General features: G+C 51.4%; 1 protein-coding gene across 5 annotated transcripts in view; it reads right to left on the reverse strand.

Annotated features, from left to right (window-relative positions):
• Positions 1 to 23,351, reverse strand: part of LOC118208281 (acid-sensing ion channel 1-like) — a 98,860-nt gene that overhangs the window by 14,009 nt on the left and 61,500 nt on the right. The window contains exon 1 of one of the 5 annotated variants that reach the window (XM_035382796.1): positions 5,919 to 6,658. The exons of 2 other annotated variants lie outside the window; for them this stretch is intronic. In XM_035382796.1, the coding sequence (XP_035238687.1) occupies positions 5,919 to 6,503 (585 nt within the window). In that variant the 5' untranslated portion in view covers positions 6,504 to 6,658. Of the gene's footprint in view, positions 1 to 5,918; positions 6,659 to 23,351 lie in introns of those variants that run through there. 2 more of the 5 variants (XM_035382800.1, XM_035382797.1) reach the window with 2 other exon arrangements.

Genomic DNA, 23,351 nt, shown 5'->3' on the forward strand with positions numbered 1-23,351 from the left:
CTCGAAAATGCAAACTCACTTCTGTGTATTTGGACTACAAACTGTGACACTCTCTTCACACAAAAACACACATACACACACACACACACACACACACAGCGGAGAACAGACCTGCCATTCTTTTTGCTCCACGAAGAAAAAAACTCACTTCAGATCAATTCACTGCTATTTGTGTGGTGCATTTTACAGAGACACTGTCGCGCACAGACTCATTACAGGAAAAACAGGAAACAGGAAAATTTTGAAACACAGGGGGGCCTGAACCCCAAAAGAACAGTGAGTGAGGTTAAAGAAAGAACACCCAAACACAGGCGAGAAAAAACTCCCTAATCGGAGAAAATCTTGGCAGGAACTCGGCTACAGAGGAGAACTACGATGGGACCGTCTGAACCGAATCAGAGCAGCAGTGTGGCACAGAGATACTGCAGCCCTCTGCCCTGCGCCAGCAGGTAGCCCACAGTAAGGTAAGAAACCCCCGCCTCCTGTCACACACCTCTGTGGGTAATAAACCTGCACCTGCCTACACGGCCCCGGAATCCTACCCCCGCCTCCTGTCACACACCTCTGTGTGCCCCTATTGGCCAATCCCCTCGTCCTAACTGGCCAATGGCAGACTCAGGCTTGTGATGCCTGGGTTTCGGGGCCCAGTCTGTGCTGCTGATGAGCACGTTCGCTGTCTGCGAGCCTCCAGAGAGCGCCACCGCCGCAGCAAGACCATAACACACAGATAATTAGGGCTTAACAAGGCACAGGCACAGGAAGCGGCTCTGCATTACCCTCCACAGCCCCTTCAGAGTGAATACTGCCGCTCGCCGCTTCACCGCAGAGCTCGCTTTAACCCGTCCCCGGGCGGTACTCAGACGGCATCGACAGCACAGAGCCGGAGACACCTTCAGTCTGAGGAGCTCACAGGGGGTTAACAGCCGCTAGCCCGGACACAGTAATGAGATCACGACCTTCTGAAAGCTGGAGGCAGCGGAGTGTAGGGTGAGCTGGCCCTCCTTTAATTACACGCAGAGCAGAGAGGAGTGAAGCCTGGGACGGATAAAAGAGACCCTTCGTTTCTCAGTCGTTAGGGGAGTGCGTGGAAATGCTGTTCTGATGTTTCCCATTTTCATCTTTCAGAAGAGAAAACAGACGCCGCGCGGTCAGAAAGTTTTTCCCCGCCCGCAATCGATTTATTCAGTGAACGGGAAAATATTGAATTTATTAAAATGCTGTGAAGATTGTTTAGTCTCATTTTGCTGCTCCAGTCTAGATTATTGATTTAGTCCAGTGAGCTCTCTACTGCCCTGGCTTTAGTTAAGCAGCCCCCACTCGCCTTCATCTGTCCCACAGGGGCGACATAGCTCAGGAGGTAAGACCGATTGTCTGGCAGTCGGAGGGTTGCTGGTTCAAACCCCGCCCTGGGCATGTCGAAGTGTCCTTGAGCAAGACACCTAACCCCTAACTGCTCTGGCGAATGAGAGGCATCAATTGTAAAGCGCTTTGGATAAAAGCGCTATATAAATGCAGTCCATACTGCAGTGTGTACTTCATCTGGCCCGCACACTGAATTATACTGCAGTGTGTACTTCATCTGGCCCGCACACTGAATTATACTGCAGTGTGTACTTCATCTGGCCCGCACACTGAATTATACTGCAGTGTGTACTTCATCTGGCCCGCACACTGAATTATACTGCAGTGTGTACTTCATCTGGCCCGCACACTGAATTATACTGCAGTGTGTACTTCATCTGGCCCACACACTGAATTATACTGCAGTGTGTACTTCATCTGGCCCACACACTGAATTATACTGCAGTGTGTACTTCATCTGGCCCGCACGCTGAATTATACTGCAGTGTGTACTTCATCTGGCCCACACACTGAATTATACTGCAGTGTGTACTTCATCTGGCCCACACACTGAATTATACTGCAGTGTGTACTTCATCTGGCCCGCACACTGAATTATACTGCAGTGTGTACTTCATCTGGCCCGCACACTGAATTATACTGCAGCGTGTACTTCATCTGGCCCACACACTGAATTATACTGCAGTGTGTACTTCATCTGGCCCACACACTGAATTATACTGCAGTGTGTACTTCATCTGGCCCGCACACTGAATTATACTGCAGTGTGTACTTCATCTGGCCCGCACACTGAATTATACTGCAGTGTGCACTTCATCTGGCCCGCACACTGAATTATACTGCAGTGTGTACTTCATCTGCCCACACACTGAATTATACTGCAGTGTGTACTTCATCTGGCCCGCACACTGAATTATACTGCAGTGTGTACTTCATCTGGCCCACACACTGAATTATACTGCAGTGTGTACTTCATCTGGCCCACACACTGAATTATACTGCAGTGTGTACTTCATCTGGCCCACACACTGAATTATACTGCAGTGTGTACTTCATCTGGCCCACACACTGAATTATACTGCAGTGTGTACTTCATCTGGCCCACACACTGAATTATACTGCAGTGTGTACTTCATCTGGCCCACACACTGAGTGAGTGAGTGAGTAAGTAGGGAACAGTGAGTGAGTGAGCGAGTGAGTGATTCAGTGAGTGAGTGAGTAAGTAGGGAACAGTGAGTGAGTGAGTGAGCGAGTGAGTGAGTAAGTAGGGGACAGTGAGTGAGTGAGCGAGTGAGTGATTCAGTGAGTGAGTGAGTAAGTAGGGAACAGTGAGCGAGTGATTCAGTGAGTGAGTAAGTAGGGAACAGTGAGTGAGTGAGTGAGCGAGTGAGTAAGTAGGGGACAGTGAGTGAGTGAGCGAGCGATTCAGTGAGTGAGTGAGTAAGTAGGGAACAGTGAGTGAGTGATTCAGTGAGTGAGTGATTCAGTGAGTGACTAAGTAGGGAACAGTGAGTGAGTGAGCGAGTGAGTGAGTGAGTAAGTAAGGAACAGTGAGTGAGTGAGCGAGTGAGTGAGTGAGTAAGTAGGGAACAGTGAGTGAGTGAGCGAGTGATTCAGTGAGTGAGTAAGTAGGGAACAGTGAGTGAGTGAGCGAGTGATTCAGTGAGTGAGTGAGTAAGTAGGGGACAGTGAGTGAGTGAGTAAGTAGGGGACAGTGAGTGAGTGAGCGAGCGAGTGATTCAGTGAGTGAGTAAGTAGGGAACAGTGAGCGAGTGATTCAGTGAGTGAGTGAGTGAGTAAGTAAGTAGGGGACAGTGAGTGAGTGAGTGATTAAGTAGGAAACAGTGAGTGAGTGAGTAAGTAGGGGACAGTGAGTGAATGAGCGAGTGAGTGATTCAGTGAGTGAGTAAGTAGGGGACAGTGAGTGAGTGAGCGAGCGAGCGATTCAGTGAGTGAGTGATTAAGTAGGAAACAGTGAGTGAGTGAGCGAGTTTCCTTTAGAGCCTTAAGCCTGCAGACCAGCACTGAACGGAAGCTGTTGGGGCGTGATTAAGGAAACTCTGCTGTTTGTTTTAGTCCAGATACATTTAAATTCCTCGTGCAATGGCCACATTGATTTTTTTACCAGCACCCAAGGGTAGCTTCCTAAGCAAAGTCTGGATCATTAATATTGAAGGAACCTGTTGACTTTGGCCATTATTAGCCCTCCAAGCCAATATGTTGCATCCGGATCCAGGACAAATGTGTTTACATCCACGTCAGAAATGAGTTGAAAGGGAGGGGGACGGCTGCTGGCTCAGCGGGGGTGAGTGTCAGGGTGGCGGGCGGGGCTCAGCGGGGGTGAGTATCAGGGTGGCGGGCGTGGCTCAGCAGGGATGAGTGTCAGGGTGGCGGGCGGGGCTCAGCGAGGGTGAGTGTCAGTGTGGCGGGCGGGGCTCAGCGGGGGTGAGTGTCAGTGTGGCGGGCGGGGCTCAGTGGGGGTGAGTGTCAGGGTGGCGGGCGGGGCTCAGTGGGGGTGAGTGTCAGGGTGGCGGGCGGGGCTCAGTGGGGGTGAGTGTCAGGATGGCGGGCGGGGCTCAGCGGGGGTGAGTGTCAGGGTGGCGGGCGGGGCTCAGTGGGGGTGAGTGTCAGGGTGGCGGGCGGGGCTCAGCGGGGGTGAGTGTCAGGGTGGCGGGCGGGGCTCAGCGGGGGTGAGTGTCAGTGTGGCGGGCGGGCGGGGCTCAGTGGGGGTGAGTGTCAGGGTGGCGGGCGGGGCTCAGTGGGGGTGAGTGTCAGGGTGGCGGGCGGGGCTCAGTGGGGGGGAGTGTCAGGGTGGCGGGCGGGGCGCAGTGGGGGGGAGTGTCAGGGTGGCGGGCGGGGCTCAGTGGGGGTGAGTGTCAGGGTGGCGGGCGGGGCTCAGTGGGGGTGAGTGTCAGGGTGGCGGGCGGGGCTCAGTGGGGGTGAGTGTCAGGGTGGCGGGCGGGGCTCAGTGGGGGTGAGTGTCAGGGTGGCGGGCGGGGCTCAGTGGGGGTGAGTGTCAGGGTGGCGGGCGAGGCTCAGTGGGGGTGAGTGTCAGGGTGGCGGGTGGGCTCAGTGGGGGTGAGTGTCAGGGTGGCGGGCGGGGCTCAGTGGGGGTGAGTGTCAGGTTGGCGGGTGGGCTCAGTGGGGATGAGTGTCAGGGTGGCGGGCGGGGGTGAGTGTCAGGGTGGCGGGTGGGCTCAGTGGGGATGAGTGTCAGGGTGGCGGGCGGGGGTGAGTGTCAGGGTGGCGGGTGGGCTCAGTGGGGGTGAGTGTCAGGGTGGCGGGCGGGGCTCAGTGGGGGTGAGTGTCAGGGTGGCGGGTGGGCTCAGTGGGGATGAGTGTCAGGGTGGCGGGCGGGGGTGAGTGTCAGGGTGGCGGGTGGGCTCAGTGGGGATGAGTGTCAGGGTGGCGGGCGGGGGTGAGTGTCAGGGTGGCGGGTGGGCTCAGTGGGGGTGAGTGTCAGGGTGGCGGGTGGGCTCAGCGGGGGTGAGTGTCAGGGTGGCGGGTGGGCTCAGTGGGGGTGAGTGTCAGTGTGGCGGGCGGGGCTCAGCGTCAGTGTGGCGGGCGGGGTGAGTGTCAGGGTGGGGTAAACTCTAATGGCATCACAAAGCTTCAGCAGGGCGCCTCGGGACCTCAGCATGCCGGTCACGTCTGGAGTCTGTGGAGCGCCCCCCCCGCCCCCACCCTGTCAGTGAGAGGCACAGAGAGCGTGAAAACACGCTGGATTACAAGCCTGACACACGACTCGAGAGGTGCTTTCAAAGGGTTTGTGTGTGTGTGTGTGTGTGTGTATAAGCATGTATGCTTGTGTGTGTGTGTATGTATGAGCATGTGTGCTTGTGTGTGGGTGCATGTATGCACACAGTGTGTGTATGTATGAGCTTGTGTGCATGAGTGTGTGTGATACACTCTCATCCACACACAAGTACACATGCTCATACACACACACTGTGTGTGTGTGTATTTGTGTGTGTGTGTGCGCGCGTGTGTGCAGTGTATACGGTTAAACTTAACATACATAATAACAAAGAAAATCAATTCTTAGAAAGCTTAGAAAGAAAAAAATTATTCACTAACTTTACTGAATAATTACGGAAAATGCTGCAGAAACGAACGAACTAAGGAGCAAACATAAACGCCCCGATAAGCGGAGTACAAAAAAGCCAAGCGCTTCAGTTCTTCTGTTTTTTTGTTTTTTTCTCGAAGGTGGGCTACGGAGATTACACGGGCGCTGTTTGTGTTTGATTATCTGAGAAATCCGTCACCGCCAACCCGCGGAGGGAAAGCCCAAAATACCTTCAAAGACGAATAGCCGACAAAGCTATACCGACAGAGCCACTCCTTCAAGCGCAGTAAACACAAGTTGACAAATTGCATTCAAGAACACTACGCACAACAACGCGCAACGAACAAATGCACGGCTGCAATTTCACATCGACTTAAGTTTTATCGGTTAGAACCATCTTTGGGGAGTCAGTCCGTCCCCTTTACGATAGCAACGGGTCAACGACAGCAGGTCTAACTTTTATGTGCGTCTTAGTAACGCGGACACTCACGGTACTGAAATTCTGATGGCCGCATCTCCGCCCCTGGAAGCGGCAGTGCAGAAGCATCTCCTCCAGCTGGTGCCCGATCCGGTCCAGCAACTGCCCCGTGGATGGCTGAGAGCCGCCGGGCGGGGGTAGAAACCGGCTGAAGTCAACTATTCGGGAAAAAGGGGTCCAAGGTGATTCGCTGTTGTTTTTAAGTGCCTCTCTGGCACCGGCGGAGATTTGCCAGTTTTTTCCTATTAGACCCAGCCACTGACCCGCCACGAACACCTCCGAGCGCTTCATCCGCCTCGGCAACAACAGGTTCACGTTGCAAATAGTCACGACAGGGAAAACCAGCCGCCGCGCGTGCAGTACGTGCGCCTTGGTGTACACCGGGTAAGAGAGAAAGTACTGCACGCGGTTGGACGACCAGGAGAACAGGAAAGCCAGCGACACCAAGAAAGCCAGTAGCCAGGCCAGCCTGCGGAGGTACGAACCAGACAGAAATATATGTGCAAGACCATGAAGCGAAGTGCGTTTCAAGAAGAGCTTCCCGACTTCTGCGAGGGATTCCCCTCGCGCTCTCCGCAAATCCTTAGACTGGCACATGCTGGCGAGAGGATGGCGCGTGATCCGCTGGCATCAGTGTAAACATCGGCTTTTAAACGTCCTCGTGAAGCGTCCCACTCTGAGCAATACAGACGTTCCATGCGCCCAGCAAAGCGTGAAATCTCCGAGTCAGTCACTGTGGTTTTTAAGAACAGACTCAGAGTGGCTTCATTACGTTGTTTTCAATTTAAAATGGTGATGCCCAGGAACTGTGCACGTGGCATTTAGTAGTATTACTGGAGAAGATTAGAATCACTGTACTACGGTAACTGAAATGCATACAAATTAAGTAAATTATACCCTCGAGTTTATGCCAAGTCAGCTAAAACTATAATGCCAGAATTCTAATAGATTTATTTCTTGTCATTGCAGTCTTTAAGGAAGTCAGATACTGACCTATTATCTTATAATATGTGATGTGAGTTTGTGCACTTGCTAGGTTTGGGGAACATAACAACAAACCTAATTAAATAAATATATTAATGAATCAATTAATATTGTTTCTGTATGTCACAATGATACATTACGCTGCCTGTTCAGACAACCGGTGGACAGACATGAACGAATGCGCGCACACACGCCCGCACAAAATCACACCCAGGCAACAGTTTCTCCTCCTAGTTCTGTCAGCAACACCACAACTCGCCAGCAGGGGATGCTGCGAGTCCAAAAATGAAAAAATACTGTACGTACTACCGGCAAGCTTCAGTGAAACGTTCATTTAATCCCGTTGCGCAGATGACAAATCTGGCCAATCCTCTCCCATTTAGGGGTGCGTTGTGTTTAAGGCTTTATAAGACCCGATGTGAGCATCAGACTTATGAATCGGTGCATTAAGCATAACACACGACTGAGCCACCGTACACTCCAGGATGTAAAATCCCTGCATTACAGAATAGAGAAAACCTCTCGAAAGAAACAAAATTTCAGTGTGTGATATGAATTCTAACAAAGCAGGCCACTAGGAACCACTACAGTAACGCTGCCCAGCGTACGCAAACAATGTCCCAATACTAACCGCTAGGTCCGTTAGTTAGCCCCCAATACAAATGTGCTGAGCATTATTAGCAAAGGCTAACAGTTGTGTATTATGACAAATGTGAATATATCAATTTCAAAAATATCACACAAGGTAAACAAATGAAATGGTACAAGCAGTAATATCCTGTCTATACTTCATACTTCATCCTCCCCTTCTGACCCACTCCACAAATCCATTTGCTTTAGCCATGACGAGTTGTCAAAATTAGTAAAATCTTCTAAAATTCAAAGGAAAAAACAAAAACAATTACGTCTCAATGAGTGCTTGTACATTACTGCATGATGTTACAGTTCACTGCACAACCTGTGCTGTTTGCGTGGGGCTGTCATTCCTTAAAATAAACTTTTAATGAAACATGCCACAGACCGTTGGAAAGCTTATCAAGTGGGCGGGGCTTGTTAAATTGATGAACCACATGACAATGGCAGCACTCCGCATTTAGCATAACTGTCATATATCGTCACCTGATGAAGCCAGAACACAGAGCTCGCTGTTTCCATTCATGGTTTGGCTGCAGAAGCTCTGAATGTCTGAGCTGAGAGATCAGAGCATGCATGCATGCTGGCCACTAGGGGCCTGGTGTGTGAAGGGGTTAATTCTGTGAATGTGGTCTTCCTAAATTCTACTTACTCGCATTTTTTTTTGTTGGTGCCAGGTTCCTGCCCAGCAATCCCTGCTGATTAAGTTCAGCTGCCTCCATTCAGACTTAATCATACAGTCAGTCCCCTTTACAGTAAGTCCCTTTACAGTCAGTCCCTTTTACAGCCAGCCCCTTTTACAGTCAGTCCCCTTTTACAGTCAGTCCCCTTTACAGTAAGTCCCTTTACAGTCAGTCCCCTTTTACAGTCAGTCCCTTTACAGTCAGTCCCCTTTTACAGTCAGTCCCCTTTACAGTCAGTCCCTTTTACAGCCAGTCCCCTTTACAGTCAGCCCCTTTTACAGTCAGTCCCCTTTACAGTCAGTCCCTTTTACAGCCAGTCCCCTTTACAGCTAGTCCCTTTTACAGTCAGTCCTCTTTACAGTCAGTGTCAGTCCCCTTTACAGTCAGCCCCTTTTGCAGTCAGTCCCCTGTACAGCCAGTCCTCTTTACAGTCAGTACCCTTTACAGTCAGTCCTCTTTACAGTCAGTCCCCTTTGCAGCCAGTCCCCTTTACAGTCAGTCCCTTTTACAGTCAGTGTCACTCCCCTTTACAGTCAGTCCTCTTTACAGTCAGTCCCCTTTACAGCCAGTCCCCTTTTACAGTCAGTCCTCTTTACAGTCAGTCCCCTTTTAGAGTTTTACTAGTGCTGATGAAGGCTGGACATTATGGGCAAAATGTAACTGGTTTCATCGTAATGAATTCAATAAAATCCAAATATTTTTACTGAGAGCGAGAGTTTGTGCCGGTTCATGGATCATGGTTTCCCGGCTGCACCGTGTTTCAGCACTACTTCCTCCTCTTACACATTCTACTTGCTGAGAGAATTTAAGAAAGTTCACACTATAAATACATGTGCAGCTGGGTGCACATTTAGTGTACTGCACAGCCAATCTCACGCGTGAACGAATCTCCATTTGATATTTGAAAAGAGGTTTAAAAAGCTGTTTTTGTGTGAAGCAGCCCAGGTCCTGAGACACACTGTGGACAAAAAGCAGCAGCCAGACAGACTAACGGAAGAGCTGCTGTTTGAGTAAACGATCCAAACCTGACCCATGCAGTCCGACAGCAGGACAGGTACAGCAGGGCTGGGACAGACAGCCACACCCCCAGGCCCAGTGTGAGCACCCCCACACCCCCAGGCCCAGTGTGAGCACCCCCAGCCCCCCAGCCTCAGCGTGAGCACCCCCAGCCCCAGTGTGAGCACCCCCAGGCCCCCAGCCCCAGCGTGAGCACCCCCAGCCCCAGCGTGAGCACCCCCAGCCCCAGTGTGAGCACCCCCAGCCCCAGCGTGAGCACCCCCAGCTCGTGTGGTAAATGGTAAATGGTAAATGGACTGCATTTATATAGCGCTTTTATCCAAAGCGCTTTACAATTGATGCCTCTCATTCGCCAGAGCAGTTAGGGGTTAGGTGTCTTGCTCAAGGACACTTCGACACGCCCAGGGCGGGGTTTGAACCAGCAACCCTCCAACTGCCAGACAATCGGTCTTACCTCCTGAGCTATGTCGCCCCCAGCCCCAGCCCCAGTGTGAGCACCCCCAGGCCCCCAGCCCCAGTGTGAGCACCCCAGGCCCCCAGGCCCCACCCAGGCGGGGGAATGCTGCCACACTAGGCTGGCGGAGCAGTTAAAGTGTGTAGCCACAGCAGAGTCAGCTTACAGCACATTTACACTGGGCTGCTCAATAAATTCTGACAGCACGGATCAGCCAATCAGGGCTTGCGATCCACTAACGCAGATCCCACCAATCACGGCTTGTGATTCGCCATCCCAGTTCACACCAATCAGGGCTTGCGGTCCCAACCCAGATCCCGCCATATGGCAGGAAGCCTCTGAGCAGCAGCACTCAAAGGGAAAAGCTCTCCAGCAACACTGTTTCCCAGGGCAACATATTTCAGAACATCTGACTGATTGATTTTCTTTTGATTGAACTGCAGTTCCAGCTTTTATCAGATTTCAGCCAATCTTTCCGTAAACTGATCTCCCCTGTGTGAGTCTGCCCATAATGGTATAAGCTTAGATCGACTTAGAGAAATCTGAGAATTTTTAATGTATGGAATTTGCAAACCTTGATCTTGTTGCAGTTCCAACAAAGACCACTGGAGGGCAATGATAGGATTTGTATGTTCGAGGTATTCCTCTGGGCCGGGTTTTAATAAACCCGTACTGAAGTGAACAGAAAGAGAGAGAGTGAGAGAATGAGGGAGAGAGAGAGAGAGAGAGAGAAGGAGAGAGAGAGGGAGAGGAAGAGAGAGAGAGAGGGAGGGAGGGAGAGAGAGGAAGAGAGAGAGTGACATTTCTTTTCAAGTCCATCTGAAGAGCCCGGCCGACAGTTATGACAGGCCTAATGTTACCATGGCAACAGGACATCGTGGGAGTAACCCTGCAGTCTCCTTAAGAAGTGCAATACTCCCACCCGCACACACACTCGCGCACACACACACTCACACACACTCACACATATACACACACAGACTCGCACACACATATATACATACACACACTCACACACACTCACACATATACACACACACACTCGCATACACACACACACAAACACGCACACAAACACACATGCACACACATATGTATACACACAAACAGACACACAACTAGACAAACACACACACGCATACACACACATAAACGCACACACAAAAATACTCATTCACACACATATGCACACACACACCACACACACAAATACACATGCACACACATACACAAAACAATGTAATTAAGTCCAGTAATTAATATTTACAAGGTGAGTTTTGCCTTTGGTGCACTACAGTCAAAAGGAAATTGGATTATTGATCACTGTTCTCAGGTGATGAAATAATGTCAGACAGCTGTGTTACTTATGAGAGAAAAACATGAAAGTGTACACACACGCACACACACACTAACACTCACACACACACGCACACACACACACTCACTCACACACACAGCCGTTGAGGGTGCGAAAGAGCAGCGCTGGCAGAACAGTGCAGATTTGTACAGACTTTATTAACCTTTAGCGAAGGCAGGCTGGTGTTTGAGCTCCTTCCCGCTGAAACAGGGCTGTGTGCGTCTGCAGGGGTTCAGGGAGATCCACTGACAGAACAGTGCCGGGAGGATATCAGCGCTGAAGCGGTGTGGATATCAGAGCTGAAGCGGTGTGGATATCGGAGCTGAAGCGGTGTGGATATCAGAGCTGAAGCGGTGTGGATATCAGCGCTGAAGCGGTGTGGATATCGGAGCTGAAGCGGTGTGGATATCAGAGCTGAAGCGGTGTGGATATCGGCGCTGAAGCGGTGTGGATATCGGCGCTGAAGCGGTGTGGATATCAGCGCTGAAGCGGTGTGGATATCAGAGCTGAAGCGGTGTGGATATCGGCGCTGAAGCGGTGTGGATATCAGCGCTGAAGCGGTGTGGATATCAGAGCTGTAGCGGTGTGGATATCAGAGCTGTAGCGGTGTGGATATCAGAGCTGCAGCGGTGTGGATATCGGAGCTGTAGCGGTGTGGATATCAGCGCTGAAGCTGTGTGGATATCGGAGCTGAAGCGGTGTGGATATCGGAGCTGAAGCTGTGTGGATATCAGTGCTGAAGCGGTGTGGATATCGGCGCTGAAGCTGTGTGGATATCAGAGCTGAAGCGGTGTGGATATCGGCGCTGAAGCTGTGTGGATATCGGAGCTGAAGCGGTGTGGATATCGGAGCTGAAGCGGTGTGGATATCGGCGCTGAAGCTGTGTGGATATCGGCGCTGAAGCGGTGTGGATATCGGCGCTGAAGCTGTGTGGATATCGGCGCTGAAGCGGTGTGGATATCGGAGCTGTAGCGGTGTGGATATCAGCGCTGAAGCTGTGTGGATATCGGAGCTGAAGCGGTGTGGATATCAGCGCTGAAGCGGTGTGGATATCAGAGCTGTAGCGGTGTGGATATCGGCGCTGAAGCGGTGTGGATATCAGAGCTGAAGCGGTGTGGATATCGGAGCTGAAGCGGTGTGGATATCAGAGCTGAAGCGGTGTGGATATCGGAGCTGAAGCGGTGTGGATATCAGAGCTGAAGCGGTGTGGATATCAGAGCTGAAGCGGTGTGGATATCGGCGCTGAAGCGGTGTGGATATCAGAGCTGAAGCGGTGTGGATATCGGAGCTGAAGCGGTGTGGATATCAGAGCTGAAGCGGTGTGGATATCAGAGCTGCAGCGGTGTGGATATCAGCGCTGAAGCGGTGTGGATATCAGAGCTGTAGCGGTGTGGATATCAGAGCTGCAGCGGTGTGGATATCAGAGCTGCAGCGGTGTGGATATCAGAGCTGAAGCGGTGTGGATATCGGAGCTGCAGCGTGTGGATATCAGCGCTGCAGCGGTGTGGATATCAGCGCTGAAGCGGTGTGGATATCGGAGCTGAAGCGGTGTGGATATCAGCGCTGAAGCGGTGTGGATATCAGAGTTGAAGCGGTGTGGATATCGGAGCTGAAGCGGTGTGGATATCAGCGCCGGGCGGTGTGGATATCAGAGCTGAAGCGGTGTGGATATCGGAGCTGAAGCGGTGTGGATATCAGCGCTGAAGCGGTGTGGATATCAGCGCTGCAGCGGTGTGGATATCAGAGCTGCAGCGTGTGGATATCAGCGCTGCAGCGTGTGGATATCAGCGCTGTAGCGGTGTGGATAACAGCGCTGAAGCGGTGTGGATATCAGAGCTGAAGTGGGACAGGCTAATAAAACGCACACAATCCAGCACTAACCCCTGAAGCAAGATCCTGCTGCTCTCCCCTCTTCTATTTCACCTACAATTCACACATCTCACCAAACAGCCATAACCCACTGGCTCTTAAAGGGGCAGTTGGGTGACCTCGCGACCTGATACCTGTTCAAGCACTGTTCTAGTGTATGGATGAGCTCTCTGTTCTAGCGTATAGATGAGCTCTATGGCCTGGTATCTGTTAAGGGTCTGTTCTAGTGTATAGATGAGCTCTATGGCCTGGTATCTGTTAATGTTCTGTTCTAGTGTATGGATGAGCTCTCTGTTCTAGCGTATAGATGAGCTCTATGGCCTGGTATCTGTTAAGGGTCTGTTCTAGTGTATAGATGAGCTCTATGGCCTGGTATCTGTTAATGTTCTGTTCTAGTGTATGGATGAGCTCTATGGTCTGGTATCTGTTAAGGCTCTGTTCCAGTGCATGGATGGGTCTGGGATGAAACTCAGACAGGGAGCCCTACAGACGCTAACTCTTGCTTCATGGGGGTGTCGCGTTTGAAAAAGGGGAAGCGAAGTGTGTTAGCTGGCTAGCAGAGAAATCCATCAGTGCTGGATGTGAAGTGCGCTAAAGAGGCGATGGGAGAGGAGGTTATGGGAGGTGCAGGAGAGGAGGTTATGGGAGGTGTGGGAGAGGAGGTTATGGGAGGTGCGGGAGAGGAGGTTATGGGAGGTGCGGCAGAGGAGGTTATGGGAGGTGCGGGAGAGGAGGCTATTGGAGGCGCGGGAGAGGAGGCTATGGGAGGTGCGGGAGAGGAGGCTATGGGAGGTGCGGGAGAGGAGGTTATGGGAGGTGTGGGAGAGGAGGTAATGGGAGGTGTGGGAGAGGAGGTAATGGCCGGCGTGGGAGAGGAGGCTATGGGAGGTGTGGGAGAGGAGGTTATGGGAGGTGCGGGAGAGGAGGTTATGGGAGGCGTGGGAGAGGAGGTTATGGGAGGTGCGGGAGAGGTGGTTATGGGAGGTGTGGGAGAGGAGGCTATGGGAGGTGTGGGAGAGGAGGTTATGGGAGGTGCAGGAGAGGTGGTTAGGGGAGGCGCGGGAGAGGAGGTTATGGGAGGCGTGGGAGAGGAGGTTATGGGAGGCGTGGGAGAGGAGGTTATGGGAGGTGTGGGAGAGGAGGTTATGGGAGGTGCGGGAGAGGAGGTTATGGGAGGTGTGGGAGAGGAGGTTATGGGAGGCGCGGGAGAGGAGGCTATGAGAGGAGGTTATGGGAGGTGTGGGAGAGGAGGTTATGGGAGGTGCGGGAGAGGAGGTTATGGGAGGTGCGGAAGAGGAGGTTATGGGAGGTGCGGGAGAGGAGGTTATGGGAGGTGCAGGAGAGGAGGCTATGGGAGGCGTGGGAGAGGAGGTTATGGGAGGTGCGGGAGAGGAGGTTATGGGAGGTGTGGGAGAGGAGGTTATGGGAGGTGCGGGAGAGGAGGCTATGGGAGGCGCGGGAGAGGACTGGCAAACTGCTGCCCAGAATGTGCTTTTCACCCAAACGGCCTGTCTCCCCGCGGGAGGAAGGGTACTGGTCCTGATTTCCAAAGGATGTATCGTGAAATTTTAAAATATATATTACGTAACAAATTTCCTGTGTGTGTGACAACAGAAAGCAAAATCTCCTCCAACTGTTTCCAAATGTAGTTGGATCTCCAGCATAAAATACGGCCAATTTATGTGATTCTGTTGGCTCTCATGAGTGTGCAATCAGAGCTAATATCGTTCAGCCGTCTCTCTGTAATGAATCAAGGTCTACACAATCTACCAGGCATTATACCTTATTAGAACGTATTAGGAACAGTTATGATATTGATGATGACGTTTTCTGGAAAAGACAAAAATACAAAATATCACACTATGCACTCACACACAAGACTGGTCTGCATGGTTTTGATCGGGTGAACACATGGAAACCTTAAAGGAGGGCCATCTACACGGCCGTGATCCGAAGCCCTCTGACATCGCAACAGACACAGACATATAAACATACGTCTATATTTATCTTTATCCACTGAAGATCTCTCTCTGGTCTTAATCTCAAGAACCATACATTCCACAATACTGAGGCCTACACTACAAGAGACATTCAATAAAAGGAAAATAAATCATATCTTTCTAAATGTTTGCACTGCAACGTGTATTTGTCATCCAAGGCACTTGTATTCTGTCAGAAAAACATAAATACTTAAAAACTTCATTTCTCCGGAGGATATGGTAGTGCGCATGCTGATACGTCATTCCTGTCCTTGATTCAGAATTGTTACCTGTTGGCGAGTGGGGGTTGGCAGCTGACGTAAGATTTCGACACTGGCTCCAAAATCACAAATATGCCTCCGGCTCTGAACTTCGGGACCCTTTCTTGAACATTTTTACTTTTCTTCTGCACGGTGAAAGATCGTCTGTCACAGGATGGCTTACACACGCCGCTCACTAAAGCACACACAGTCCCTTCGTTTCTACGTGCAGGTCTAATCACATCGCGGGTGCGGTATTCTGAAATTCATCCGCACGTGAAAAGCTTAACTCATCCCCCAGGCGGGGATGCAAGACCCATGGTTTCGTAAATGAGATTCCTTTGAAAAAAAAAAAAAGAAAAAAAAAGAAAAAAAAAAGCTTTTCGGTGAATAGTTCACGTCTTTCATGCGAAAGCCAGACCAATATTAGCACTGATTTGATTGGGTGTGTTAGAACAATATTAGCACTTATTTGATTGGTTGATAACACACCGAACGTTAAGCTTGCTTTACTTCAAGGCTCGAGAGCGAAATGGATACAGGGGGAAGAAAGTGCCTTTATCTGCAGTCCTAATGCCGCGTGACAGCTGTCCGCGTGCGACTGCAGCCGCGCGGCTCCCCGGACCTGCGGCAGCCGTGACTGCAGGGGCGCCACCAGCCCGCCTTTCCGGCGGTGGCGGACAGCTTCAATTCATCAGCGCCACAGCACAGGACTGACCTGGGATCGCGCGGGCGGCTGCACGAACGGGCTGCGGAATTAACTGCACGGACGGTGAGCGGGACGTTCCGGGGGGCAGTTCTGTCTCCGTGTCGTCCATCACCATGTCAGCGCGGATTAGCATGGTCTGCGGCCCCGCGCAGACCGCCATTACGGCTCAGTTTCCTCCGCGGATTAGCATGGTCTGCGGCCCTGCGCAGACCGCCATTACGGCTCAGTTTCCTCCGCGGATTAGCATGGTCTGCGGCCCCGCGCAGACCGCCATTACGGCTCAGTTTCCTCCGCTTCGGTCGGCTGTCGCGCCGCGGCTGGAGTAGCGGGGCTTGAGTTATCGGGCTCCCTCGCAGCTGCCAAACACGCCGCAGCCAATCAAAATCCGCCAGAGATATGCCTCCTGGCTGCCGATGCTATTCTGAGCAAACAGCCCGTCCCACCTGTACAGTTCAGCAACATTAGTCACTGCGACTCGCGGCTAGAAGGAGAGCCGGGTTCACCCTGCATTTCTGCGTGGAGCAAACGCTGTTACCCAGAGCAACTTGCACACATTACTTCCTGCAAACAAGCCATTTATGCAGTTTGACATTTTACTGAAGAAATTCAGGTAAAGCTCCGTGCTCTAGGGTATAACAGCAGTATGTCAGTTGGGAATTCAAAACTGCAACCTGAGTCCACTTAGGCTACCCTAACCATTCTACTACATGCCTGCCCCCTAAATTAGCCCAAATTTAGAGCTAAATTTACAGAATTTATTCGCCCTGAAAGAGGTTTTCAGTGTTGTTTCAGGAAGTAGCCAGATCAGTTCGTCGCGTTCTTAATGTTCAAAGCTGGCCTCATGCTCTGGAGCATAAGAGGGTGGGTTGATGCTAATACCAACTGCAGCATTTAAAATAATCTTATAAATAACCTGCCAATTACTAACAAATCTTTCTGCAAATATTTCTGAAAATGTCATGTTTGCGGGGGACGTCTTTCCAGACGGCAAAGTCCCCGTCTCCAGCAAGCAATTAACAGTGAGGAGCACGACCCTGACATTACCCATCGGCTTTCACATGAGCATTCTGGGAAAGCGTTTACACCTTCCATCAGGAGATCATGAAAGAGTGGCGTCATATTCCAGAGGTAGATTCTGTGTGACGGAGTATTACGTTACAGGCATTCAGCATACTTACACAACATACTACATAGCATTTACATTGCATCCATTTATGCAGCTGGACAGAAGACAAGTTAGGTACCTCCCCCCCTAGCTGGGAATCGAGACCAGTTCCTTACCCATTATGCTACACTGCTGCCCCAGCACACAGGCTGTGCTGGTACCCCATGGTGGCCCAACATCCTATTAAGTGACTTAACACTAGTGTTAGTATGTTTTTTTTTGTTGAGCACTTCTCTGTGTCTTTTCCAGGAGCCTAACACGGCAGTGGTCCAGAACGTTCAGGAGATGAAAACCACATTAGAGCTCTTCCCTTTCACTTTATTTCCTCTTAGATCAGCTGACCTGCTCCTCGTTAGGAAGGCTGTTAATGCCTTTAAAGGCCCCTCCAGTGCCAGAGGCCAAGTCCATTACCTGGTCCGCAGCTCGCAGACATTCTAGAGGTTTCTGAGATTAGAATCTGTGATAGGCGCAAAGAAAAAAAGCACATTAATTCTGGCCGAGTTTTCTTAATTTCTCAATCTGCACTGAGTCTGATGACCTCTGCTGTAGGTGCGTTAATAAGCAAATCTTCCTTCTTCGTTTTCCCTTTCTTCTTCTTCTTATCCTTCTGCTGGCTGGACTTCCATTAGAACAGAAGCTCATTCATTTAGATAAGAGAGCAGCGGTTATCTTGCCCGTTTACTCAGTCCTCACTGTCCCGGCACCGTCTACAAAGATCAAACCTTTTTCGCCCGTCTCTGCAGTCACCCGTAATCAGTCCAACGCTTTGATGTTCCCGCCACCTCAGAGCCTCCCTCCGCTAACGACAAACACTGATCTCACGTTTGCCTCAGAGCCTGAATGTGGGCTCAGACTAATTACTGAAAAGGGGGTCGGGTTCGGCCTACTTCTCCATGCCTCGTCTCCAGGGCGATAATGATCGGCTCCTCGGCGTTCAGAGCGTCCAGGCGAGATCCGCTACTCCAGATACGTCAACGACCTTTAAGCAGAACCACACGTGTGTTCCAGGAGCCGGTAACTCAGAAAGGATCAGTCGTGTTTTCCCAGGTCCGCTGGATGGTCTCTAAATTTCCCGGACCGCTTGTTGTAAAAAGTCATTAGAATTAATCTTTGCTTGATAGGGGAATATCAGGGGTGAGCATAAAACATGCTAATAAAATGCATGTGAAAGAAGCGGAGAATTACCACCTTAGTTTGTGGGGACAAACGAGTCACTTCTAATCTCTATAAAACGACCCAGCTTGAGAGAGCTGCTTGTGTGCCGTCTGAAAATAAGTTCAATTTCGCACACGGCTTCCCGCCAGCTTCCAAATAATATTAATGAACCACAGCCCAGCATGGAGGAAGAACTGCTCGGAGGACACACCGTTACCGTTACGGACCTGAAATCATCGTTTTAATAAACTGGCATTGAGATATTTTGCGGTTTCTCAAGACACATCTTTAATAATTTGAGTCCTGCTTTGCTCCAGTGATTAGAGTGGCCTCACTTAAAGAGGGGCTTTCTGAATTAGAGTAAGGACGACACAGCCAGCCAATCAGCTGTCGCCATTGGTTTCTGTGCGATCAGTCTGAGTGTCGCAGCCAGCCAATCAGCCGTCTGCGTGCGGGAGGATTGCCCTCAGCGGTGACACCGAGTCACCGAGCCGCTAATTACGCTGCAGGAACTTCGTCCTGTCGCGACGGCGTATGAAAGCTGAGTCTGAATCCAAACGCTCAGATGAGGGCGTATGAAAGCTGAGCCTGAATCCAAACGCTCAGATGAGGGCGTATGAAAGCTGAGTCTGAATCCAAACGCTCAGATGAGGGCATATGAAGGCTGAGTCTGAATCCAAACGCTCAGATGAGGGCGTATGAAAGCTGAGCCTGAATCCAAACGCTCAGATGAGGGAGTATGAAGGCTGAGCCTGAATCCAAATGCTCAGATGAGGGCGTATGAAAGCTGAGCCTGAATCCAAACGTTCAGATGAGGGCGTATGAAAGCTGAGTCTGAATCCAAACGCTCAGATGAGGGCGTGTGCCTCTCGCCCGTCACAAACCCAGCGCTATTATCTGCACTAAATGACCGCCCTCCGCCCACACAGGTCCGTTCGGCCGGGGTCCTGTAATTTACTGAGCCCTCACAGGACGCTCTGCCTCGGGCTCCCTAATGAGGGAACTCACTGCCAGCTCCTCTTCACTTACACGCCACAAAGCCCCCGGACCTCCTACTCCATAATGACTCTGCACTCCAAAGCAGGAATAACCCTCAGAACATACCTGGGCTGGACATGTTAGTACCTCTCTCTGATTTTACACCTTTTGATCTAGATACCAGCACTGAGTCCACCTGCCAATAATCTCCTTTCCCTCCTGGATACGACTATAATTCATCTTACTGGGTCTTTATTCCTGTCATGTCCTGTGACTGTTACTGTGAGTTTGAGTTTGAGTCCGAACCTCCTTTAAAAACAGACGTCATTCTCTCTGGGCTTCCTGCTTTAGTGAAGGACTCAGGAAGTGAATATTCGCTTCACGCCCACAGTGGTTTCCCAGCAGAATTCCAAAGCATCCCAAATAGCCCCTGCCCCCAGGCTCCCCCTCCACCCCAGGGCAGTCTGGCTGCAGGGATCGCATCCCACCCCTGATCCCACCCCAGATCCCACCCCTGTCCCACCTCTCATCCCACCCCCTGATCCGGCCCCCTGTCGCACTGAGGAAGACAATCATTCGTGGAGTTGTCGGGCGGCTTTCCCAATATCGCTCGGACACGCCCTGCATACGGCATTAAATCCGGTGGCAGCGATAGTGTGACTAACGGCTGCGCAGCTCTGCAGATGGACTGCGCAGCTCTGCAGATGGACTGCGTAGCTCTGCAGACGAACTGCACAGCACTGCAGATGGACTGCGCAGCTCTGCAGACGAACTGCACAGCACTGCAGATGGACTGCGCAGCTCTGCAGACGAACTGCACAGCACTGCAGATGGACTGCGCAGCTCTGCAAATGGACTGCGCAGCTCTGCAGATGGACTGCGCAGAGAAAGGCTGGCAGGGTGAGGTCAGAAGAACACACAGAGCCTGTCTGGGTTCCCACCATAGACACACGGTATGGCTTTGGTGGGATAAGTACAGCCAGACATGATAGAGGAGAAGAAAACAACCGTGGTTAGAAACAACACAATTAACCAGACAAACGGAAGCAGTAAAACTCCCTGCATTAACACCCCCACAGAAGACCCGGGTGGAACCTCCACAGAGTTCTACCCAAACTGCAATAACACCCCCATAGAAGACCCGGGCGGAACCTCCATAGAGTTCTACCCAAACTGCAATACCACCCCCACAGAAGACCCGGGCGGAACCTCCATAGAGTTCTCCCCAAACTGCAATAACACCCCCACAGAAGACCCGGGTGGAACCTCCATAGAGTTCTACCCAAACTGCAATAACACCTCCACAGAAGACCCGGGTGGAACCTCCAGAGTTCTACCCAAACTGCAATAACACCCCCACAGAAGACCCGGGTGGAACCTCCACAGAGTTCTACCCAAACTGCATTAACACCCCCACAGAAGACCCGGGTGGAACCTCCACAGAGTTCTACCCAAACTGCAATAACACCCCCACAGAAGACCCGGGCGGAACCTCCATAGAGTTCTACCCAAACTGCAATACCACCCCCACAGAAGACCCGGGCGGAACCTCCATAGAGTTCTACCCAAACTGCAATAACACCCCCACAGAAGACCCGGGTGGAACCTCCACAGAGTTCTACCCAAACTGCATTAACACCCCCACAGAAGACCCGGGTGGAACCTCCACAGGGTTCTCCCCAAACTGCAATAACACCCCCACAGAAGACCCGGGTGGAACCTCCATAGAGTTCTACCCAAACTGCAATAACACCCCCACAGAAGACCCGGGTGGAACCTCCATAGAGTTCTACCCAAACTGCAATAACACCCCCACAGAAGACCCAGGTGGAACCTCCATAGAGTTCTACCCAAACTGCAATAACACCCCCACAGAAGACCCGGGTGGAACCTCCATAGAGTTCTACCCAAACTGCTATAACACCCCCACAGAAGACCCGGGTGGAACCTCCATAGAGTTCTACCCAAACTGCAATAAAACCCCCACAGAAACGAAGCACCTAGCGAGCTTTCGGCCTACAGGACCCAGGGGACAGGAACCCTTTCCCTCCCGCCAGTCCATCCCATGAGGTTGGGAACCGTAGTTCCACCCAGCAGAACTCATATGATTCTCACAGCGGTCAATATAATCGGCATCATTATAAATGTCATGATCGCTACCTTGAGGAACGCTGAAGGGTCAGCCAGTCCACAGCCCACTAATTCCAGAGCAAATAATGTTAAATGAGGCTTTGGGCTTAATGAGCGGTGAGAGGTGGCAGGGATTGATCATGGCTGCCATTACAGACTATATCACATTACATTAGTGAGCCCAGCCGGCACGGCTGAAACAATAAGCTTTCATTATCTGCTATTCAGACTGCACGCCTCTCCCCCAGTCCACTTCATCACTTATCAGACACGTACGCATACATGTGCTCTCTCTCTCTCTCACACACACACACACACCACATGTGTACACGCATACACACACACACACGCCACATATATGTGCACACACACACACACACCACATGTGTACACGCATACACACACACACACACCACGTGTGTATACGCATACACACACACACACCACATATATGTGCACACACACACGCACACAACATATATGCACACACACACACACACCACGTGTACACGCATACACACACACACCACATATATGTGCACACACACACGCACTCACACACACACACACAAACCACATGTGTACACGCATACACACACACCACACGCGCACTCACACCACATATATGCACACACACACGCACACCACGTGTATACGCATACACACACACACCACATATATGTGCACACACACCACATGTGTACACGCATACACCACACACACGTACACACACATACACACACACATTTACATGCTCACATACTCATATGTATGTGTGTGTGCATGCATATGTATGCGTAGTCACTCTGCAGACCCCCAGCTGAGCTGCGCAGTCACTCTGCAGTCCCCCAGCTGAGCTGCGCAGTCACTCTGCAGTCCCCCAGCTGAGCTACGCAGTCACACTGCAGTCCCCCAGCTGAGCTGCGCAGTCACACTGCAGTCCCCCAGCTGAGCTGCGCAGTCACTCTGCAGTCCCCCAGCTGAGCTGCGCAGTCACTCTGCAGTGCCCCAGCTGAGCTGCGCAGTCACACTGCAGTGCCCCAGCTGAGCTGCGCAGTCACTCTGCAGTGCCCCAGCTGAGCTGCGCAGTCACTCTGCAGTGCCCCAGCTGAGCTGCGCAGTCACTCTGCAGTGCCCCAGCTGAGCTGCGCAGTCACTCTGCAGTGCCCCAGCTGAGCTGCGCAGTCACTCTGCAGTGCCCCAGCTGAGCTGCGCAGTCACTCTGCAGTGCCCCAGCTGAGCTGCGCAGTCACTCTGCAGCCCCCCCAGCTGAGCTGCGCAGTCACTCTGCAGTCCCCCAGCTGAGCTGCGCAGTCACACTGCAGTCCCCCAGCTGAGCTGCGCAGTCACTCTGCAGTGCCCCAGTCTTTAGTGCTCCAGTCTTTAGCCCAGCTGCGCAGTCTTTAGTAAATTGCAGTAGATTTAGGGGGATAAACGTACGCTGTGTCACACTGCAAAAATCCGACAGCTTTGTGATGTCAGCAGGTTTCAGCTTGTCTCTCCAAAAGTGAACGTCGGAAATTAACTCCCAAATTCAGCCTCACACTTGTCACCCCATTTTCTTAATTTTAATTCAGTAAAATAAGGCAAGATTTTACCCAAATGACTACTGACACTTACACAGCTTAATGTTCTAATGGTTAACTAACATATTAATATTGCATTACATTTTTTAAGCAAATGCGAAGATGCACTCCAGTTTGTGTCTGGTTTCACAAGCAGCCCCTCAGAGCGTTTCATACAGCACCACCTCTGCCCCCGCCAACCGAGCCGCCATAACCGTGGAGACCAATTAAAACACGGCAGCGCTGCCCTCGTTAGGCCTGGGACTGCTGCGCTGCCTGTGTTCAGCGCTAGGAAACAACTGTGACATCTGCTCCCCAACGACGCACTGCAACTGCAGACACTACCAGAATTACAGAGGAAGAGTGTGATTTTCTGAGGAAGAGCCAGGATTACTGAGGAAGAGTGTGGTTTACCGAGGAAGAGTGAGGCATACTGAGTAAGAGTATGGCTTACTGAGGAAGAGTGTGGTTTACTGAGGACGATGAGCCTTAAATGCTATCAGAAAC

This window comes from Anguilla anguilla, chromosome 11 (genome assembly GCF_013347855.1).
Source record: "Anguilla anguilla isolate fAngAng1 chromosome 11, fAngAng1.pri, whole genome shotgun sequence".
In the NCBI taxonomy this organism is placed as follows: domain Eukaryota; kingdom Metazoa; phylum Chordata; class Actinopteri; order Anguilliformes; family Anguillidae; genus Anguilla; species Anguilla anguilla.